This window comes from Nycticebus coucang, chromosome 22 (assembly GCF_027406575.1).
Source record: "Nycticebus coucang isolate mNycCou1 chromosome 22, mNycCou1.pri, whole genome shotgun sequence".
Lineage (NCBI taxonomy): Eukaryota > Metazoa > Chordata > Mammalia > Primates > Lorisidae > Nycticebus > Nycticebus coucang.
In genome coordinates, this window is record NC_069801.1 from 11,044,384 (window position 1) to 11,061,647 (window position 17,264).

The following is a 17,264-nucleotide window of genomic DNA, read 5'->3' on the forward strand; positions in this document are numbered from 1 at the left end:
ATAACTCTATCCTTTTCCACAGGGAAGGGCAGAGGGGCAGAGCTGTGGGCTTGAAATGATCCTTTCTTGTTACTGGAGAAATTCTCGTTATTTCGAAATTGTTCACTCCATCCTTCTCCCAGTCCCCATCCTCACGCCCCCAGGTGGTGGTCCTCTCAGCTTACTCCACGCTCTGGACTGTCAACAGACAGGACTAGAGACGTGGGTGGGACGGAGGGATTAACCTCCAAGCCTGGGCTGAATTCAACTCCATCAACTTTCCACCCCACTTGCCCCCGCGTCCCTCGACGGGCTCAGAGAGAGGGGTGATAGGAAGGATGCGGGGGTCCAATCCCCGCTCTGCTCCTTCCTCGCTGTGAACCCCTGGGCCCCTGGTGTGACAGCCAAGCCTCTGCTCTCCCGACCTGCGCCACCTGGCTGGCGAGTCCTGGCCACGCGCGGTAGGGGGCGACCCGCGCAGGCGCCCCCGGAGCCGCCGCCGCGCAGGCCACGCCCCTCCCCCGCGGGGCCCGGAGGGCGGAGCGTTGCCATGGCGACGCGCGTACACAGGCCGGGCGGGCGCGCGGGGTGAGGGCCGCGGGCTGGAGACTCCGCGGGAGCGCGGCCTCGCCCCGGAGCTGGCCCGGCGCCTCCCGAGCGGGCGGGGCTCTCAGCGGAGGTCGGGGCGTGGGCTTCCTCCTCCCGCCAGGTGAGTGCGGCGCGGGCAGCATGCGACCAGCACAAGGGCCGTGTACAGGCGGAAGAGGCTGCTTCCTCGGCCCCTCCTCTGGGATCGCCCCAGGAACACCCCGGAGGTGCAGCCGAGACACCACCCCTTCCTCCCTAAGTGCAGCCTCCGCCCCGCCCCCGGAACCGTAGGCCCCTCCCGGGTACTGGCCTCTCCACTCTTGGTTGCCCTGTGGGGTACAGTTGGGATTAGTGGGGCGCCCCTGCTGACCCTGACTTACAGACAACACCCACCCCGTGGTCAGACAGACCCTCTCACCTAACCTCTCCCCTCTCACATACAACCTGGAGGAACTTCCACAGCTCCCAGATCACTTAAGACCTTGTAGCCCCAATAGAAGTTTTGCTTTGCTAGCTCAGTTCTCGCCCATCTGTGGTCAGGGGTGAGTGCAGATAACTGAAGCTCTTTTGTCCTTGACTGTAGTTGGTGATCTATGACATTAAAAACTAGTTTACAGACTTTAGCACATTTACATCATTTTCTACAGTGTTTTCAGGTAAGCAGGTGACTGCACAAGGCAAGATTAAGGTCGAGAAAAATTGTCCAACCCAGACAGTTAAAGAAATAGACTGTAAGTTTTTCGAAATGTCATCTAGGGCAGGTACAGAAGGAGAAAGTGAAAAGCAGTCATCATCAAAGATTCCTAAGCTGCAGTGATTCGCTTTACAGCCTCATTCTGTATTTTCATTCATTCAGCAAATAACTTATGGAGCATCTCCTACCTGGCAGCTGATGGGGGTGGGGTTTGAGATGGCATAATGAACAAAACTGTCAGAACTGTGAACCATCTGAGCTGTTACCATACTTGCAAGCTAACTGAGTTAGGCTGGAACTGCTTAACAGATGCTAGCAGAAGACTGGAGACTCCAGAGCTAGAGACAAAGGGACTTTATTATTCACAGCACAACAGGCAGCCAGAGCTTCATGTTTGCATTGGTTTCCCCTGGCCCTGCAAGCCTCTCAGGTGATGCAGGACAGCCCAGGTAGGAGCTGTGCACACAGTGGCCCGATGTCCCTCAGCTAAGGAACCCCAAGATTTTAAACGGACTGCTAGCAAACCTGCCTAACCTTGGCTCCGGAAGCAATAGCTTTATCACAAACAAATCTGCCCTCTGCTCTGGAGGAGTCTCTACTCCAGCATGTGCTTGGAAAGATTTTCCTCAGATCAAAGACAGTCTTTCCAAGGACATTTGGAGGGCAAACAAACAAACATAAGAAACTCGTGGGAATTCTTTACAAAAATAACACAACCCTAGCTCTCTTGGAACATATAGTGAAAGGGACACCAAGAGCAAACGCGTTAACTAAGTAAAGGGGCAGGAAAATGGCAGAAAGTAAGTCCAAGGGGGGAACTACAGCAGATACTTGCCAGCTAAACAATGAAATGACAAGAAGATGTCTTTAGGCAGAATGGTCAGGTGTTCACCAACAGGGGACACCTGAGCAGAGAAAAGGCACCAGGCATGGAAACTTCTGGAGGAAGAGCTAAAAGACAAATTAGCAAATCGTCTGAGTTCTGGAGTTTACCCTGGTGGCATTTCCTGGGGTTTTCCCGCAGAAGAGATATTTCTTGCAAGTTCGCTTTAGATTAATTAGACTTGAATGTGGTGCTTGATAATGTCCTCTGAGACTGAATATTAATAATTCAGGCAATTTGATGGCAACAGGGCATGGTTCTTTTGTAAGAGGAAATGTCTTTTCCCCTCTGCTAATGACAGTGAACTTAATAAAATTCATTTCTCGTAATATGAAAGTGTCAGTATTTGTGGAAGTGGAGGGGTTTCCCATAGACTTCAGAGTTTACAAACTATCTGGCTTATTTTATTCCTCAAATCCTTAAGTAGGGTCTATTCTTCTTTTCAGAGGATAGAATCCTGGTTTTGAGGACTTTCTGTCATTGCATGTCCTGAGTGTCTGTTTTGTTTTTTTTGTAGAGACAGAGTCTCACTTTATCGCCTTCGGTAGAGTGGTGTGGTGTCACAGCTCACAGCAACCTCCAACTCCTGGAGCTTAGGTGATTTTCTGGCCTCAGCCTCCGGAGTAGCTGGGACTACAGGCGCCCGCCACAACGCCCGGCTATTTTTTTGGTGCAGTTAGGCCGGGGCTGGGTTTGAACCCGCCACCCTCTGTATATGGGGCCGGCGCCCTACCCACTGAGCCACAGACGCCGCCCAACATGTCCTGAGTGTCAGCCAACAGTGCAACCCTTTCCCCCATGCAGGGGCAATGGACAAGTGAATAGTTGAGCTGCCTGAGTAGGGATTGTACAGTAGTTAGTAACACCTAAAGGCCAGTCCTCTCCCTGCCATTACCACTGGGTGACCTTAACCCCTCTGAGTCTCAGCTTCCTCATCTATGAAGTAGGGACAGTCATGATATCTACCTTGCCGCAGGGTGACTGTGAGGATGAAAAGAGTCATTGTGTATTCAAGGATAAGTGCCTGGCACTTAGTAGGGACTCAGTAAATGGTGACAGAGATAACCATGTAAAACAGAACCAGCCCTGAGAATCTAACACTACCGCACTGTCACAACTAGATGATTTTTATTTTTATCCATAATCCAATACCTGTGCATTTCAGTGACTTTTCAGCCGAAAAGAAAAAAAAAAAAAGGACTTGTTCTTTGACATGGCATTGGGATGGAGGATGTCACACTGTGTACCTGCACATCTCGAGTTAGAATTCAAGCATCACGATGAATTATTGTCAGCATTTCAGAATTTTCTGAAGTCACTGAAGTATTGGTTTTTAAAAAGCATGTTATAGGCTCAGCACCGTGGCTCAAGCTGCTAAGGTGCCAGCCACATACACCTGAGCTGGCGGGTTTGAATCCAGCCCAGGGCCACCAAACAACAGTGATGGCTGCAACCAAAAAATAGCCGGGCATTATGGCAGGCGTGTGTAGTCCTAGCTATTTGGGAGGTGGAGGCAGGAGACTCGCTTGAGCCCAGGAGTTGGAGGTTGCTGTGAGCTGTGATGCCAGCTTGAGGCTCTGTCTTAATAGCCTTAATAGCCTCTGTCTTAATAGCCTCAAGCTCTGACACAGCTTGAGGCTCTGTCTTAATAAATAAATAGCATGTATAGCATCAAAAGTGTCAAAATATAACACAGATGGATGAGGAAATAGAGGCACTGGGAGAGAAATAAGTAACTCATCCAAGGCCATAGAGCTAGTAAGCAGTGGGTTAGTTGAATACTTGACATGTCAGATAATTAACTTTATACCAAGCTTAGTAGGAAATGGAGAGCAATTATCAGCAGAATTCAGATTTGCTGTTGGTTGTTTTGGCATTTGTTTGGGCCCTGAGTTAAGATATGTCCTCTGTTTGGTGATTAGAATCAAGCTCTTCTGTGCTAGATAGCAGTTAGAAAAGATAGTTGTGGCTCAGCGTCTGTGGCTCAAGCGGCTAAGGCACCAGCCACATACACCTGAGCTGGTGCGTTCGAATCCAGCCTGGGCCTGCCAAAACAACAATGACGGCTGCAAGCAAAAAATGGCTGGGTGTGGGGCGGGCGCGGGTAGTCCCAGCTACTTGGGAGATGGAGGCAGGAGAATCACTTGAGCCCAGGAGTTGGAGGTTGCTGTGAGCTGTGATGCCACAGCACTCTACCCAGGGTGACAGCTTGAGGCTCTGTCTCAAAAAAAAAAAAAAAAAGAAAGAAAAGATAGTTGTTTCAAAACATGCAGAAGTGCCTTTGTGACAATTGTTAAGTCATCCATCCACTGCCACCTTAGCTGATGGTTCCCTTTGGACATAGCGCTATGGTATATTTTATTCATTCTAAGTATGATGTGGTTTTATAATTACAGGACTGTATTTATTCTAATACATATCTTTTCTGAAAACCTTATATAGGGAAAACAGAGAGAATGAAAGCCTACCTAAAGAGCGCAGATGGCTTTTTTGTCCTGAATAAAAGTACTACAATTGGGAGGCATAAAGATTCAGACCTTGTTTTAGAGGTAAGAACTCTTCCCACCTGTTCCCCAGCCCTCTCCAGCCCTGCCCTCCCACCATGCTTATTACTCTCTGGGTGCAGAATATAAAGATAACACACATCTTTCCTTGAAGTGCTACCAATAACCAGTTGCTTAATGTACTGTGTTTCCCTGGTGTCCGTAGAGAGCTGAGCACAGTGCAGAATGCAATGTGCCCTTTGTCCTTTGCAGAACACATCTGGGGATGTCCCACCTGTCGTCCCCTCCCTGTTATCCTGTGGGGTGTTTTGGGAGGTGGACACAGGGCCAGTGCATGGACCTGCACCTTACTCTGGCCTAGTCCTCTCTTGCTTTCCAACCCCCTTGGGACTGTCATAAGCTCCATGGACCCAGGCATGCCCTGGGCTCAGCCTCAGCCATCTTTCAATTCATTGCATTCTCTGAATTAGCTGTGGTGTGGTCCAAACTATGGCCTCAGCTCACTGACAGCCAAGGAAGTTGGAAGAAAGAGAAGAATAATAAAAACAGTGGCTTTGAGCCTTTTTAAATATTGAGGGGGGTAAAATATCAAAATGGACAGAGAAAGCAATGCAATTTCTTTATAACTATGAGAAGCAAGTGTCTTTCAGATAATAGACTTCTTTAACCCTTTATATGGAAATTATACCCTTTACCCAGTTCCCCCCAATGGTTACAAATTAGTGACTATAACAATATCAAATCAGGAAATTGACATTGGTATAGTGTGTATAATTCTATATCATTTTATCATATATGTAGATTCATGCTGAGCAATCCATATATAGAACTATTCCATTATCAAAGATCTCCCCTGCAATATCCCTTTATAGCTACAGTACCTTTTTCCCCCACCATCCGTCACCCCTGGAAACCACTAATCTGTTCTGATTTATCATTTTGAAAATGTTATATGTATAAAGGAAATTATGCAGTATGTGACTTTTCTTTCTTTTCTTCTTCTTCGTGTGTGTGTGTGTGTGTGCGTGAGCGCGCGAGCGAGAGAGAGAGAGAGAGAGAGAGAGAGAGAGACAAGGTCTCACTCTGTCACCCAGGCTGGAGTTGCAGTGGCATCATCATAGTTCACTGCAACCTCAAACGCCTGGGCCAAGCAGTCCTCTTGCCCTAGCTTCCCATGTAGCTGGAACTATAGGTGTTTTGTTTTGTTTTGTTGGTTGCAGCCGTCATTGTTGTTTGGCAGGCCTGGGCTGGATTCGAACGCACCAGCTCAGGTGTATGTGGCTGGCGCCTTAGCCACTTGAGCCACAGACGCCGAGCCACTATAGGTAAAGACAGAAAATACAATGTTTTATGTTGCTCAGGCTGGTCTCAAACTCCTGGACTCAAGCTCCTGTCTTGGCCTCCCAGGGTGCTGGGATTACAGGCAAGAGCCACTGTGTTTGGCAATGTGGCCTTGTAAGACTGAGGTTTTTGTTCCCTTTTGTTCAGTGTCAGGTTTATGAACAGTTCACCAAGTCCTCGATCTTGAAGATTTTCTCCTATGTTTTCTTCTAAAAGTTTTAGACTTTTATACTTAAATCTAGGATCCATCATGAGTTAATTTTTACATATAATGTGAGTTTTAAGTCAAGGTTCTTTTTTTTTTTTTTTGGCCTATGTATATCCAGTTGTCTTTCTTGAAAAGACAGTCCTTTTTCCATTGAATTGCTTTTGCATTTTTATTAAAAATCATTTGCTTATACTTGTGTGAGGGCTACTTTTGAGTTCTCTGTTATATTCCACTGATCTGTGTCTATCCCTCTACCAATATGATGTAGTCTTGGCTACTATAGCTACATATGTCTTAAATCAGACGGGGAGATTCCTCTCATTTTATTCTTCTTTTTCAAAATTGTTTTACCTATTCTAGCTCCTTTGCCTCTAAGTTTTAGAATAAATCTCTCTCTATCTATAAAATATCTTGCTGGGATTTTGATGGAAATGTTATTTAAACCTATCTGTCCATGTGGAAAGAATTGATAATTTACTATGTTGCTTTCCATTCCATGAAGATGGTATGTTTCTTCTTCAATTTTGTTCATGAGTGTTTTGTAGCTTTAAGCATATAAGTCCCTATACACGTTTGGTTAGATTTATGCTTAAGTATGTCTCTTTTCCTTTTTGCTAGCTATGATAAATAGTATCATACTTTTAATTTCAATGTCCACCTGTTCATTGCTGATATACAGAAACGCAGTTGATTTTTTATTTTCATTTTTATTTGCTTATCAAAGCGATGGATACTTAGCAGAAATACAGTTCATTTTTTTGTATGCTTATAGAGTATTGTGCAATCATGACTAAATTTTCTACAAGGTTTTTTGTAGATTTCTTGGGATATGATATGTAAATAACAATGTCATCACCTGCAAATAAGAACAATTTTATTTTTCCTTTTTTGATCTGTGTACCTTTAATTTCCTTTTCTTGCCATAGTGCATTGGCCAGAACTTCTTCTAGTACTCTGTTGAGTAAGAGTGGTGAGAGCAGTGTAAATCTTTATATTTGCTTTGTTTCTGATTTTAGGAGAAAAACATTCAGTCTTTCACCATTAAATATGGTGTTAACTGTAGGTTCTTTGCAGATCATTTTTATCAACTTGCAAAAGTTCCGCCTCTTATTTCTAGTTTCCTGAGAGTATTTGTCATAAACTCTACAGAGTCGAGAATAACTCAACTTACGTGCACTTGAGACTCTTATCCATGATGTGGTCTGCTGACAAGGACACATACATGCAACTGTTCAGTGCACAAAGTGGGAAAAACAAAGAAAAAGATATGCAATTTCCTCTGCATCTTAATGAAAGATAAATTTTTAGGTTGATTCACTTCCGGTATGGCAGAGACAGGGATCTCTGTTTTGAACCTGATTATGATATTAGAAAACTATAATGGGCGGCGCCTGTGGCTCAGTCGGTAAGGCGCTGGCCCCATATACCGAGGTGGCGGGTTCAAACCCGGCCCTGGCTGAACTGCAACCAAAAAATAGCTGGGCGTTGTGGCGGGAGCCTGTAGTCCCAGCTACTCGGGAGGCTGAGGCAAGAGAATTGCTTAAGCCCAGGAGTTGGAGGTTGCTGTGAGCTGGGTGATGCCACGGCACTCTACCGACGGCCATAAAGTGAGACTCTGTCTCTACAAAAAAAAAAAAAAGAAAACTATAATAATTTCTAAAGGCACAGGCTTTGGAGATGCATCTAAATTTGAATCTCTTTAGGCATTGCTCTAGCTGTGTGACTTCAAGAAAATTACTTAATCCCTCTGAGCTCATTTTCCCTGTCTGTGAACCACTTACCTCCCAGGGTCATTGTGGGTATTAAATGAGAGAATACATATAAAGTGCCTGGCACAGGGTGCTAAATAGAGGACAGCATGGTCATTATTATGATCGCATGGTCATTATTATGATCGCAACCCATGGAGACAGAGAGGAGTTCTCAGGGGGACACCCACCGATACTAACAAACTGGGAACTAAACAGGAAAAATATATAGGCAGAATTGAGCTGCATTTATTGTATAAAAACAATTGACTGCTTACTGCTCCTTGACCTTAGTTTAAAAAGTAAGTCACCACCGTCAGCAACAGTCACATTGATTTATGAAGGAATCAGTTGCATTTCCAGAAGCCTGAGCTTCCGTCGGCTCCCTGGAGAACAGATGATACATGAATTGCCAAATGCTTCGTGAATAGACCTTTAATGGGTTTTTCTGTCTTCTCTTGGACAAATCCTCCTCCCAAAGCTTACATCATTTGGGAGAGGAGATTTGCTTTAAGAAGGGATGTAGGGGACACAGGTCTGTTTTGAAAAACTGAAACCTATCAGCATGTCAGTATATTTCAGTTTTCTACAATAAGATGAGGTGGAAATTACCCCTCTGCTGCCTTCCTAGGGATTTCTGATTAACCTAAGAATCTCACTTGATCAGCTGTAGGGCACACTGAGTAATAACTCAACGATCAATTTATCACTTGTGTTATTTGTTACACTAAAAGTCATTCCATTAAATAAATCTCAGGAATCTATTAAAAAAAAAAAAAAAAAACAGCCTTGAAATGACCCAGCCGTTACACTTAGCAAATAAAAAAAGGACGGTTTGTTTACCTGGATAAATCCTAAAGATTTAGAATCCTTGCTTCTAGAGATTTAAACTCATTTGCAAGGCTGATATATCATTTTCATTATCCATATGATATTTTGAAATCATTTACATTTTCTGATAATGGAAGGTAGTTACATGCTTATTGTTTGTTTTTTTTTTAACTGGAAGAAAGCAAAGTATAAGGAAAAAAAAGTCACTTTGTATTCGTATGACTCAGGAATAGTCAATATTGATATTTGCAGGGGTTTGCCCTCCAGACTTTTTTCCTGCATCCTGTAAAGAGTATTTTTCCCTAATGGCAACAGGAAGCTTTTATTTTGAAATTAGACCCTTCACTTAGTTTCCTCTACTGGTTAGGAATTAGTTTTCACTGTTATTATCATTCATTCATTCCACAAGTATTTATCTAGAGCCCCAGCACTGAGGCAAGTCTGGGAATACAGCAACACACGGTCCCTGCAATCAGGAAGCTGCTAGGAGAGAGATACCTGGGTTGAAGGATCCCACAAAAGCGGGAATAGTTATGTGCCAGCATTGCAGTGCTAGAGGGAAGGAATATAAAGGGCAAGGAGGACTTAATAGACAGAGAGGGGAGGAACAGTGTGTGCAAAGGCCCTGGGGCAGAACAGTGGCTAATGAGCCTGATAGACTGAAAGAAAACCAGTGTGTCCACAAGTCAGAGAGGGAAAGGAAAGAGCTAAGTGGCAGGCAGGACTACTTCATGCCACCATAAGGGCATTTGGGGTTCATCTGAAAAGCAGAGAAAAGGTATTAAAGGATTTCCAGCAAGCGGGAGCCTATGTTTTGAAATAGCCACTCTGGCTACTTCCTGCAGGAATGCCCTTAGAATCTCCCCCTACCCAGCCCCTGGCTGCGGTCATTTTCAGAGCTAGACCTTGCGATTATGCTCCAAACGGTGTGAGATGGTCTGTGAAATGTCCTTTTTATAGTTGGATGTGGCCATTATATAAACGCTGATGAGAAAGGGCCTCCATTCTTCCAAAATGAAAACTTGTCACACGCCGGTAGTTGCTGGATTTTTCACATGCATTAGTGTACTTGTTAACAGGAGACCCTAGACATTCCGATACCGTGGGTTTTGGTGGACCAGGAATCTGCCCGTTTCTCTGCTCCTCAGGTTCAGCTGGGGAGTCCACACGGAGAGGATCCCACTTAGAGTGTGCTGCCCTGAGTGCCCTCCCTCTCACTGCTCCATCTCCAGGGCATCTTCCCTTCGGATGTCCAGGCAGCTCCTGTTTGGTCTATTTTTTTTTTTCCTTGTTGTCTACTATTTGAATAAACTTTGTCCTGAAGAAAAGAAGCAAAGGCTAAAGAAGAGAGAGCTGACCCCCTCCTCAACACTTCACTCTGCCCCACGCTGGGCAGGTTTCAGGATTCAGGGTCAGTCCGTGCCAGCTGGGAGGGTAGAGATGAAGGACGGAAAGTGCAGGGCTGAGGGAGGGGATGCTCAGACGCTCGTGGTGCCGCACACCCACCCTTTCCAACGTCGTGCTGGCTGGTTCCCTTCTCAGTAGGGAAACGTTCTCTATTGCACTGTCAGTCCCTTCTAATGTGGGACCAGAGGATCAGGGCTCAAGATTGATTTAACAAACACACCACAACCCAATCAGCCCAGCACCTGCCATTTCTGGGCAGCCTAGAATAAAAAAACACCAGAACCTGCATCATAATCTCTTTCTTATTATTAAACAGTGCTGCACTGATGACCTTTCACTTCCGTGTTTCACCGGCTTGTTGAGTCCGCGTGCTGTGTCAAAGGGCAGCTAGGTCTATCCAGCAAAGGCTTACAGGGCTAGTCTCTACCAGCAGTGGGTCCACCCCTCCCCAGCAGAATGCGATACCTTGCTTTTGGATCTTTGCTCATCTAAGAGGTGAAATTTGGTATCCCTGTCATTTTCGTTTGCATTTCTCTTACTGGGAGTGAACCCCTCTGAGTTCTGAGAGATAAGGTGACACTGGGCCTGGATAAGGGTGTTTTACCAACCTCCTTGGGCCTGCAACAAAATCCATGGAAGGAAGTGGGCCTGGGGAAGCCCAATTGCCCACACTTCCATCCGTGCACACTCGCTGGCCTTCCTGCCCTAGCTCCACCCCAAGCAGTGTTTGCTCAATGAGACTTGTGTGGTCTCATCAGCTTCAGCAGGTCATTCTCTGTCAGAAAGATGGTGGCTGCCAGGCACTGGAGTTGGGGTGGGGAGTTATCCTTTAATGGCACAGAGTTTGGGTTTCATAAGATGAAGAGTTTCATGGCTGGATGGGGGTGATGGTGGAACGTGTGAATATACTGAATGCCACTGAACTGTACACTAAGAAATGGGGATGGTAAATTTTATGTTATATGTATTTTACTACAAAAAAAAAAAAGGACATTGTGATCAAGTCTTTTTCTCGGAACTCTCTGTCTCTTAGAATTTGCCTGTTGTGGCCCCCTATAAGTTGAATGAGTAACAATCCATTATTGTATAAATCCCAAATTTTGTTTATCCATTCGTTTGCTGATGGACACTTGGGTGGGCTGCTTCTGCCTTTCAGCTGATGCAAATAAATAATGCTGCTGTTGAAAGCGGGTTTACAAATACCTCTTCAAGACCCTGTTTTCAATTCTTTAGGGTATGTACCTAGAAGTGGAATTGCCAGATGATATTGGTAATTCTTCTTTTTTTTTTTTATAAAAAATTCTTGCTTAAGAACATCTTCTTCCAAATTCTAAATTAATACAATTAATAATAAATTGGGGAGACAATACATATATTACCTTCCAAAAAAAATTTTTTTTTTTTTGAGATAGAGTCTGTGTCACCCTGGGTAGAGTGCTGTGGCATCACAACTCACAGCAACCTCAAACTCTTGGGCTTAAGTGATTCTCTTGCCTCAGCCTCCCAAGTAGCTGGGACTACAGGGGCCTGCCACAATGCCGGCTACTTTGTTGTTGTTGTCATTGTTTAGCCACGTGTATGTGGCCCATGCCCTAACCACTGAGCTACAGGCACCAGGCCAGGTAATCCTATTTTAATTTTTTAGAGGAAACCCCATATTGTTTTCCACTGCGGCCGCACCATTTTACATTCCCACTCATTGAGCACCATAGTTCCAGTTTCTCCACATCCTCACCAAACACTCGTTATTTTCTGTTTTTGTTTTTGTTTTTTTAATATAGTAGTTATCCTAATGGGTATGAGGTGAAAGAGCATGAATATTTTGGGTAACGCAAGACAGCCACGGCTCACACGTGCAGACGGCTCGTGAGCTATCTCGCGGGACTTTGTCCCAGATGGTATTTTACTTTATCCCAGATAAAGTCACGCGAGATGTGGAGAGGCGGCCTGTGTAGGGTGGAACTGTATCCTCGAACAGCCTGCGGCAGGGGGTCGGAACTACTATTGTTTTATCCTGGTGTAAAGATGTGCGCAAAGGGGCTCAGAGAAGTTGAGTAGCTTTCCGCACAATTGGAACGGAGAGCCTGAGTTTCAGACACGGGGCTGACTCAAAGCTTCTAGAGAAAGACGTTTCATCGTTGGGGTGTAAATTTGGTGTTGGGAGAACATCTAAAAAAATCTAAACATCTGAAATTTCTTGTGAGTTAATTGAGATAATAAGGGAGCGACTAAGCTAGGAAGAGCCCGCAGTTTAGAATCTGAAATGACGTTCCTGCGCAGGACAATGCAATGGATTTTCTGGTGATTCTCGCCGTCCCCATGAGCCGCGGTGGCGCCCTCTGGGGTGCAGTTCGGGTAAAGAGGAAACGTTGACCCAGGCTGTGCTGGGGCTGCAAGGGGGGACCCTCAAGGATCCTGTCTGGGCCGTTGGGGACAGCTCCTCAAGCTTGAGCCTCCTGTCTAAAGAGAAGCCTGGGGATTTCCCAGGCAGAACAGCCAGGAAGGGACCCTCCACGTATAAGAAACAGCATGTGCAAAGGGCTGGAGATGTGTGATGAACCGCTTGGCATGTTTTAACTTGTTCAGAAGATGGATTCTCCCCCTCAAACGAAAGGCCTTTCATCTGGGGAGGAATTGATTGTCTTTGTAAGTTGGGAGAGAACTCTGGCAACAGCAGGCAGAATAGGCTCTGGGCTGGGTCTAGAACAGGTGGTCAAGGGTGTGAGCTGGGGCACAGGACCCTGCTCCTATCCCGGCTCTACCTGCTGAGTTGAAGGATCCTGGGCAAGTTACCTGCCGTTGTCAGCAGCGACCGTAGGGACCACTGCAGTAACTATCATGAGACAGAATCATTGTGAAATATTCAGAGCAGTGCCTGGCACGTGGTAAATATCATAGCAGATTTGGGTTATTGTATTAGTTTTTTGTTTAAAACAACATAAATTCGTTTTCTTGTGGTTCTGTAGGTTGAAAGTCTGGGTGAACTCAGCAGGTTCCCCTGACCCTGGTCACCTGGGCTCTTTTCTTGGAGGTTTTGGAAGATAGTCTGTCTCCAGGCCCCTTTAGGCTGTTGGCAGAATTAGTTCTGTGCAGTTAGAGGACCAAGGACCCTCCAGTTGGGCCTGTTCTCAGCTTCCAGTCTTTTAAGGGCTCACGTGATTGAATAAACCCCACCTAGATAATGCAAGACAATCTCCCTATTTTAAGATCACGGATTAGTAATCTTTATGTCTGCATGAGCCCTTTTGCCATGTAACATAGCATATTCTCAGGCTCTTAGGGATTGGAACATGGACATCTTGGGGGACCATGCTGCCAGCCACAGTTATTACCATCTCTTCCCTGGACTCTTGGCATGAAGAGGGAGGAGGTGGTGGGGGTTGGCTTTGAGAGCTTTTGGCAGTGGAGGAAGGTGGCAGATGAGCTGGGAGGGGCTTACTTTGTACGAGGCACTGTCCTTTGAACTTTCATATGTATTAACTCATTTAATCCTTATAACAAGCCTCCGAGCCAGGGACTGTCATTCTCTCCTTACAGATGAGGGAGTTGCAGCATAGACAGAGTAGCCTGTGTGGGGGCTGGGGTTCACGCTCAGGTAGTTTGGGACCCTGTAGGGACAAGGAGCTTCAAGAGGAGAACTTCCAGAGGGAGCGTAGAGGATAAGGATTGCTAGTCTGCCGTCTGAGCCCCTGACAAGGGGTGGCCCCACGCAGCTTCTGCTCTCCCCAAACCCAAGTGCACCAGGGGGGCATGTCACAGACTCTCCACCACTCAGGACTCTCAGGTCTCCGCTCTGTCTCAGGGTTGCTCTCAGAGACACCCCATGAAAGGCTCGCTTGCTTCTCAAGGAAGATTCCCTCAGGGAGGCGAGGGACACTGCTGGCTGGAGGGAAACAGACGAGCTTCCTCTTTCCCTCCACTCCTAGACTTATTGTCTTGCCAGAACCCTGGCCATTTCCTCACATCCTTATTCTTTTGAAAACCCCAGTTTTTACTGTTTCTTCATTACATCCCTTTCCCAAAGCAGGGACAGGGGTAGGGCCAAGGGACAGGATGGCCAAGGACCAAAAAGTAAAAAAAAATACGATTAAATACACACATGTGCCTGTAGTCCCAGCTCCTCAGGAGGCTGAGGCAAGAGTGTCACTTGAGCCCAGGAGTTCAAGGATGTCATGTGCTATGATCATGCCTGGGAAAAACCACCGCATTCCAGCCTGGACAACATAGCAAGACCCCATCTCCAAAAATAAAATAAAATACCTACTCATACTCATACCAGTTAATTTAGCCCATGCCCTAAAAGACTTCACTTTGCCCTAAAGCTTACAGTGGGGACATTTCCACTCATCTATCTGAGACCCTGCAGCCAGGCAAATATGGTGTTACTTCTTTTTGCTGAGCTTTGCTTAGTCGTCTTATTACAGTATAATTACAGAAGAGTTTCTGTCGCCTACTGCCAAGTCACAAGCACACTGGCTGGGGCCCTTTGCCTTTAGGGAAACCTGATCACACCAAGTCCCCTTCGGAAAAGTAGATCATCTTTGCTTAGATCTGCGTAGCTTTGAGAAGCAACAGAAATAACTAACTGCATGGGAAAACATTCATTGTTTATCAAGGTTTATAAAAGGTAGTTATAAAACTATGTAGGTATGGTATGATTAACTTTGTTTAAATTTTTTTTTAAAAGAATGTAAGCATACAGAAAAACTTGGAAGGATGTGAATCACGATGTTAGCAGTGACTGCCTTTGGGAGATGGGATTATATGTGATTGGAATGTTTTCTTTGGTGCTTTTCTTTCTCATTTTCTGTAATATTAGGAAAACATGTATTTTAAAAATGAATAGAACAAGCAAATGAATTACAATAACCCCTTAACCATACATACCCTCTTCCAAGAACTTGTCACTTGTTGCCTGACCTTTGTGATTTGCGTTTGGGCCATTTCTGCTTCCTGCCCTGCCATTGGTTGAGCACCTGTGTGGGGTCAGGGAAAGAGAAAGTGGCCAATTCCCTGGCTAAATGGTGCCTAATAAGGCTCTCCCAAGTTCCCCTTTCCTGTGTTGCCTGATTCCCCACCTGACACCTTGCGTACCTGTCCCAGATCTGGAGTCAGAGAGAGCACCTCTCCCAACTTCCTCATGCTGGCTGTGTGGCCTCAGGCAAGTCACTTAACCTCTCTGATCTCTCCGCCTCTTTAAAACGAGGCTGGTGGTGTCAGCTTGGTGACCCAGGTGAAGCACCTAACACATTCTGGCACCCATGAGGAAAAGCTGCGGGCCACATCATTTTTGTTCTCTCTCTCCATTTCAGTCTGCTGACATCGACAACCATCATGCGCTCATTGAATATAATGAGGCCGAGTGCAGCTTCGTTCTCCAGGACTTCAATTCCCGCAACGGCACGTTTGTCAACGAGTGCCACATCCAGAATGTGGCTGTGAAGCTTATTCCTGGAGACATCCTGAGGTTTGGCTCTGCAGGGCTGACTTACGAACTAGTCATCGAAAACCCACCCCAGGTGAGTCCGGACAGCTGCGGGCGTAGAAGGGCTGTGTCACCTCCTGCACCACCACAGGGTGGAGCCCACCCGGAGCGGTGTCACTGTGGTTTCCAGCTGCGCACACTGGCAGCGGTGCAGACTCCTCCTGGCGGACTCGGGGAGGAGGGCGTCTTAGCGCCCTCTCCTGGGTACGTCGTGGAGGTGCGTGCGCGAGTTGCACGTGGCCAGCGTTCAACCAGCGTTTTCCCTCAAATGTGCAGCTTCACCGGAGGAGGGGAAAGCAGGTGTGTGCCTTTGAAAACGCAGAGGTGAACGTTCCTTTCTAGGCTGATCAGCGCTCTGCTGCTTTCCCGCTCTGACCTGGGCCGGGGATCTTTGTACGTCTGGGTCTCCACCTTCTTAGTGGTGCGTGGATTTGAGAGGTTATCAAGCCTGGAGACTCAGTGTCCAAAGTAGATGCTTAACACTCCACAACCTTGAACATGCACATCTGTGACGTTCCGACCGTCTGGTGACAAGAATGTGGGAGGAATGTTCAGTAAAATTACAGGTTCCTGGGCCTCTTCCCCGGGAAACTGTGATTTTGTGGCTTACTGGTGGGGGAGCACACACAATACCTGTATTTTTCTTTTTTCCTACAAGGATATTTATGGAAGTATTTTTATAGTGGCATAAAATTTGAAACATAAATGTCCATCAAAAGGGACATTGTTTAATAAAATAAGAGGGTTCTTTTTTTTTTTTGTGGTTTTTGGCTGGGGCTGGGTTTGAACCCGCCACCTCCGACATATGGGACTGGCGCCCTACTCCTTGAGCCACAGGCGCCGCCCGAGGGTTCATTCTTTTTTGGGATACTGTGCTGCTTTTTAAAAACTACATTTATTAAAGTATAATTGACATGCAATTAAAGTCCATATGTGAACTTAACATAGTCTGATAGATGTTGCCATATAAACGCTCCTGTAAAACTATCACTGCAACAAAGGAAGGGCCTCAATGTGACATTTGTTTGCTTGCTTGTTTTTTTGTTTGTTTTGTTTTGTTTTGTTTTGAGGCAGAGTCTAACTTTGTCACCCTTGGTAGAGTGCTGTGGTGTTACCGCACAGCAACCTCAAACTCTTGGACTCAAGCGATCTACCTGCCTCAATTTTTCTTTTTCTTCTTCTTCTTCTTTTTCTTTTTCTTCTTCTTCTTTTTTTTAGGAGAGACAGGGGTCTCATTCTTGTTCAGGTCTGGAACTCGTGAGCTCAAGCGATTCACCTGCCTCAGCCTTTCAGAGTGCTAGGATTATAGGCCTGAGCCACCTCCCCCAGCCCGCTCGCTTGCTTTTAAAAGTGTTATTGAAGTATAAGTTCCATAACATAAACTTCACCCATTTTAAGTGTACAATTCAATAAATTTTAGTATATTTACAGAATTGTGCCACCATCCTTATAATCTACATTCAGAACATTTCCATCACCCCACTCCTCTGGGAAAGAAACCTCTGGAATACTTCGATTGTTTGCTTTTAATGTTTTATTATTTTTTATTTTTTTGAGAGAGGCTCTTGCTCTGTCACACTGGCTAAAGTGTGGTGG

At 45.7% G+C, this 17,264-nt stretch overlaps 1 protein-coding gene across 6 annotated transcripts in view; it reads left to right on the top strand.

Moving 5' to 3' along the window:
* The first annotated feature begins 541 nt into the window (after nucleotides 1–541).
* Nucleotides 542–17,264, top strand: part of FHAD1 (forkhead associated phosphopeptide binding domain 1) — a 126,317-nt gene continuing 109,594 nt past the window's right edge. For 3 of the 6 annotated variants that reach the window (XM_053575339.1, XM_053575336.1, XM_053575337.1), the window contains exons 1-3: nucleotides 568–688; nucleotides 4,587–4,693; nucleotides 15,496–15,702. In XM_053575339.1, coding sequence (XP_053431314.1) covers nucleotides 4,601–4,693; nucleotides 15,496–15,702 — 300 coding nt within the window. In that variant the 5' untranslated portion in view covers nucleotides 568–688; nucleotides 4,587–4,600. Of the gene's footprint in view, nucleotides 689–4,586; nucleotides 4,694–12,155; nucleotides 12,830–15,495; nucleotides 15,703–17,264 lie in introns of those variants that run through there. The other 3 variants (XM_053575334.1, XM_053575335.1, XM_053575338.1) reach the window with 3 other exon arrangements.